At 38.8% G+C, this 5,904-nt stretch overlaps 1 protein-coding gene across 1 annotated transcript; it reads left to right on the top strand.

Moving 5' to 3' along the window:
- Positions 1–39: 39 nt before the first annotated feature.
- On the top strand, positions 40–5,214 carry LOC104540581 (coatomer subunit beta'-like; the record flags this gene model as incomplete). The annotated part of the gene is made up of 6 exons (XM_010184418.1): positions 40–213; positions 1,416–1,553; positions 2,179–2,265; positions 3,271–3,397; positions 3,774–3,922; positions 5,068–5,214. Coding segments are annotated over exons 1-6 (822 nt in total), but the record flags the coding sequence as incomplete, so codon positions are not given.
- Positions 5,215–5,904: the final 690 nt, after the last annotated feature.

Genomic DNA, 5,904 nt, shown 5'->3' with positions numbered 1-5,904 from the left:
TCACCCCCGAGTCGTTTGAAGAAAAAGTAGTTCGGTGGGATGGCGGGGAAGAGAAAGAGGCCTCGCAGGGCCTCCCACCTGAGCCGCCGCCCTGGCAGGACGAGTCGGGAGCCAGCCCTGGGCGTCGCGGGGCCGCTCTGCATGGCCCTGGCCCTGCCCGCTGGAGCGGGGTCTGGGTCTGGGCAGCACCAGCCGGGGGTGGACCTGTGCAAGGTCGTCTTGCACAGTTTGGCTTGGGCTTCCCTGTGTCCATGCTAGCTGAAGAGGTGGCAGGGTCATTCTGTAACTTAAATGCAGAAGAAAGCACTTGAAAGTCCCCTAGTATCATTATGCTTGTGGCCACAGAGCAGATCACTTGAACTCCGTTACCAGTGTGGGGTTGCACTGGTAAATCAACCAGACCTGGTGGTTGTCAAAGTCTTTTGAGTCCGTGTTGCAGTTAACCTCTTAGATCAGCCGTAGTCTGGTCCTTAGTAGCAGCAAAGAGCAGGTACAAGGATAAGCACAGAATTATCTGCAATTGCCTTGCCCACCTTTCTCGTATTTATGGCAGGAGAAATAAACCACAAGTTCATTGTCTACCGTCAGATGCCATGTCCATAAATTATGGGTACTACACGATGGCTAGGTATCTTTTTCTCTTTGCAGTGTCTAACATATGTAGCTGCAGGTTTTATTGGCTTTATTCTGCCACTAAACGCATGCAGCTTTCTGTGATCAGGTATTACCCGTTATGTTCTCTGAGATAAAATGTCAGCAGCATTAAGTGAGCTCAAGAGTCTTTGAGTGTCTCAATGGATCACTAATGCCTTAGACTTTTCAGAAAACCACTTTGCTCCACTTCATGCCTTTTAAATACTCTGGCTTTACATTGCCAGTGATGGAAGTGAAAGGTCAAAGCCCTCTTTGTAGAGGAAGACCAACTTTTTCTTTCCCAGTTTTACTGCGGTGTTCCATTCTAAAACTTAATATTGGAACTGTGAATGGAAATAAATTTTTGATGGGCTGATGTTGTGTTCTGTGGTGATAACTGGCTTTTCAAGTGAAGTAGCAGGAAGATTGATTTTTCTATCATTTGTATTAGAAGTAAATTCTTTTTGCCTTAGTAGTTTGGGGACACCAGGAAGATGTACATTTTTTTTACTGTGCTGGTGATACTTTTTGCATAATGAAAAAAATCTGAATTTCACAGAAGTAAATTAAATGGACCCATTGCCATTTGTAGGTCCTTCCAGAAGCCCTAACAAAAACAAAGCAGCAGATGGGTGGAAAACAGTAGTAGTCTTCTGTCTGCTTGAAAAGCAGGATTGACTCTTTTTATTTTAAGGTTTAATTGCAGCTTTCCTTCCTCCGTCATATTCCTGTGCAAGTTTTATGTCAAATAACTTGATATTCTCAATTCTTTTCCTGTCCAGCCTCTGCGACTTGATATAAAGAGGAAACTAACAGCCCGGTCTGACCGGGTGAAGAGTGTCGACTTGCATCCCACAGAGCCATGGATGCTGGCCAGCCTTTACAATGGCAGCGTCTGCGTTTGGAACCATGAAACCCAGGTGATGATTTTGGTTTTCCCTTAATTATGAAATCTTCATAACTGACAGATGCATAAACTCTATTTTTCAATACTAGTTACACAAGAAGGGTCTTAATTTACTGCCACTAATTGACTGTATTCTCCCTGTCTTATTTACAAAAGTCACTGTAATCATAGACAAGGAATATCATGAGCTATAACTTCATTGGTGTTTCATTTCCTATAAATTTATTTTTCAATAATGATCTGCTTTGTGTATTTCTTTCAAAATAAGGCCTTTCCTTTTGACATATTAGCTGCCTCTGTCTTATACCTGCCACCTCTATTTCTGAATGTTGTAGAAACCGTTAGACCTTTATCAAGTGTAGTTGAAATTGGGTAGCGGCTCTGAAAATATCTGGGGAGGCAGGAGGTGGGGTTGAAGATGAAGGGAGAACATAAAGGTAGTGATAAAAGAAAGAACAGGGAGGTATCTTCCCTTCTTGGGTAGGTATGTTCCTTTAAAAAAGCGTACGTGTAGTGGTATAGGATTCTTTGAAGAGTTGCTAAGGACAGCATGCTGGATACTGTTGAGAAGAGACAAGAAGCTGATTTCAAAACAGGCATTTTCTCCAGTGCTGTGAAATTATTATTTTTCTTTTTAGACTCTGGTGAAGACTTTTGAAGTGTGTGACCTGCCAGTGAGAGCTGCCAAATTCGTGGCAAGAAAGAACTGGGTTGTTACAGGAGCTGTAAGCTATCCTCTTCTTGTGATTTCCATATGCAATGCTATTTCTCTATGTCATTACTTTGTACATCACCTAATAATACAGTTTATATGAAATTGTAGAAGAGAAAGTTTCACTGCAGTTTCTCAGAAGTGTTCTGCTTTAAGTAAGCTTAGAAACTCAAAAGTTTTCATTTTGAAGGAGAGCAGCCTAATATGGTGGCTAATCCTGTCTGTAATGCAAAGTAGGTCTGGATTACACTGTTACTGTCAGCCAGAACACACTCAGCACACAATTTTGACTAAATATTAGTAGTGCTGCTTTAAGATGAAACTATTGTTTTTCCTTCTGTTTTTGGTTATATTTAGAATACTTTTTAAAGAATTGTTCACATCTGGAAAAATACTGTGCTTTTATTCATTATATTATGCTGCCATGTCCCAGGTATTTCAAGTGGGCATAAGTCAGCAACGTTTCCCAGGAATAGTTCTTCAATATTGTTTTGGTTTTTTAAAGGTTTAGAAATACTGCTTTTAAGAATACTGTGTTTGAAATAAACATACCTTTTTTTTCTTTTTCAACAACTCAATTTAAAGAAAATCAAGTTGGAATCATCTTTCCACTTGATTTAGAGCTACAATTTCTTTCCTCTTGGCCCTACAGTGTTAACTTAATTGCAAGTTTGGTGTAGATGAATCTTGCTTTTTGTTTTTATATAAAGCATTAATTTTCGAAGCAATTTTGCACTTAAATCAAAAGACTATTTTGAATACATCTTCTAAAAGTTAAATTTTAGTTGAAGCTTTCTCCGTGTCATAAATGCCTTGGAATAGGATTGGGTAGTTTAGTCTTGTGAATCAAATTATAATTTGTATCATTAGTTATGTTCAGAAAATAAATTTTCTTAAAACGTTTTGTTACTGGAGGCTCTTCACTAGTGGAATGTTTTTTTTCTAGTTGCCTTGTATTGAAAATAAGGTGTATTAAACAGAGTCCTATTTCAATGGTTGCTTTTTGTCTCTTTCGTAGGATGACATGCAAATTAGAGTATTTAATTATAACACCTTGGAAAGAGTTCACATGTTTGAAGCACATTCAGATTACATCCGCTGTATTGCTGTGCATCCCACACAGCCTTTCATACTGACAAGCAGTGGTAAGAGTTATTTGGTATATTTTTATTTTTGTTAACCAGCTCTTTTTAGGCTTCTGTTTTCTGTCTAGTGAGGGATTGCATGTTTGTTTTTTTTCCTTTATCTTCTGAAATGGGGATACTATAGCAAGTAGTTTCTTACTTAGTTTTATGACCATTTTACTGGACAGTCTTCTTGAGAAACTTATATTTCGTGTGGTCCTTCTCCAGGAGAGGACCAGTCATCTTACAAGTGAAAAATACATTATTAGCACTGGTTCCTTTCAAGGAGAAGATTTGAATGAGCCTTTTACTTGAAGTTACTAAGAATTACATAGTTTAAGAAGGTAGGTATCATAATATGTTAAACTAACTGAATCTTGATTTGTTTGTTTTTCAGATGACATGCTCATTAAACTCTGGGACTGGGATAAAAAATGGTCTTGTTCTCAGGTGTTCGAAGGACACACCCATTATGTCATGCAGATTGTCATCAACCCAAAAGACAACAACCAGTTTGCCAGTGCCTCTTTGGATAGGACTATCAAGGTAGAGAAACCATACTGGAGAGGGGGCAGTAGTCTTTAAGTAGTCACCCGACAGAATACACAAGCCAATAATGTATGGACATAGGGTAAGAATTCATAAAGCAGGTGCAATCATGGCATTTTTATTGAATGAAGACCTGAAGGCTGGTCAAGTTACTGTGCACCTACTAAGTAATTCAGTAAATTTACAGGATTACCTGTCACCTCTAGTCATTGAAATGTGGTTCTCTAAAATTTTAAGTGCTGCATTTTCATCTGAATTATGCAGAAATATTGGGGAGGGGTAATGGTTATACTGTCAACGAGTAGTTGTATGTGTATGTGTGTGTACACACACGCTGGGTAAAGCCTTTAACTGCACACAGCTAAAAAAACTAATCAACCAAACTGCAAACAGTGTGGGCATTTCTCCCATTATTTTCACGGTCATGGCTCTTTATCATTTGAATTGTTTCCAAAGGTCTCTTCAACCTTCTCATTTGCTGTGAAACTATTACTGAATGTCTGGGACTACAGACTCACAGCCATCTGAGCAGTGAGACTTCCTCATGTTCCCCCTAAATTATCCGTATATTGGCTGTAAAGAGCCAGTTTTGATTTCATATGTCCTCAGATGTTGAGATTAGGTGTGAATAAATATTGATTGGTGTGGTGATCATGGGGAAGATAGTGGTGTATCTTCTACTTAACTTGCTTCATTTGCAGTCCTCATTTAGCATGAGGTTTGTCATTCACTTAATGTAACTGGGAAAATAAATTTAGGACACAGCTGGGGGCAACTCTTGTATGTGCAAATGATTGCTTTGTCTAGGTCTATTTAATTGTGTAGACAGATACCACCACTTAAAAACAGTGTCTTCTGTGATTTTTTTGTCTTAAAAAAAAAAGTTAAAGAAACCAATTCCATTGTTTTGAGCTGTGAGCTCAATGTGTGCAGCTCAACATATTATTTCTGTTTAATGGGGGGCAGCAGTGGGTAATTTTCTAAGCAGTTGTTCAGGCTCTTCACCTAAGAGAAATGAGTGTGTCTTTGGAACTGTAAACATACACCTGAATACCTACTCTGGCAAGGTTGACCTGGGTGCAAAAGGTAAATAACTACCTGCAGATCTGGGGGTTTTTGTTGCTTTTTTTTCCCCTGGGAAGGTGTGGCAGCTTGGCTCTTCTTCACCCAACTTTACTTTGGAAGGCCATGAGAAAGGAGTAAACTGCATTGACTATTACAGTGGAGGAGACAAGCCGTATCTCATTTCGGGTGCAGATGACCGGTTGGTTAAGATCTGGGACTACCAGGTTTGTTTTCAACTCTTCATAAACTTTTGTGCAGACTGCCATAGCAAAGTCAGTAGTGAAGAACAGAAAAAGGAGAAGGGACTTGAATATACCAACAGATTTTCCTCACTTTCCCTTGGAAAGAAGGAAGTGTGGGGTAATATTTCATGACATGTTTTCCAGTTAAAAAATGACAATTCTTAACCCTTGAGAAAATCTGCTCTGAATTTAAATAAATAATAATAAAGTAAATTTGTAGAATTAAATTTTACATGAGATTTATATTATTAGCATTAGGGTTTTTTTTCTTGTAACTTAGTAATCCTTGCCTTTTGGACTTCTTTCTCTTGGATTGAGGTGTTTCTTTTCTATGTTCAAATGTGAATATTGTTCCTGTATGAACTCTTTCCATCCTTTCACTTCTTTATTTTATCCTTTTCTCTTTATTCCCTTCCCTCTCCTTTTTCATCCTGTTCACATTTATGCAGGCACATGCCTGTATGCACATGGACTTGTACCTGACAGTTTGCAAGGGTCATGAGAATTCATTTGAATGCTTCTCAGGAAAGAGACAGAATCCAGGGCAGTTGCTGGAACCTGGAGATCCTAAGTTCTTCCTGCATGCAAGCATATGAATGGGCAGAAGGGTACAATAAAATTCATTAGATAGTGCTTTTAGCTTGTTAAAGCATGTTGCTCTGGAGTAAATCC

Source organism: Mesitornis unicolor, unplaced genomic scaffold (genome assembly GCF_000695765.1).
Source record: "Mesitornis unicolor isolate BGI_N332 unplaced genomic scaffold, ASM69576v1 Scaffold45415, whole genome shotgun sequence".
NCBI classification, from domain to species: Eukaryota; Metazoa; Chordata; class Aves; order Mesitornithiformes; family Mesitornithidae; genus Mesitornis; species Mesitornis unicolor.
The sequence above is the reverse complement of the archived record's forward strand: the minus strand, read 5'-3'. Positions and strand labels throughout refer to the sequence as shown.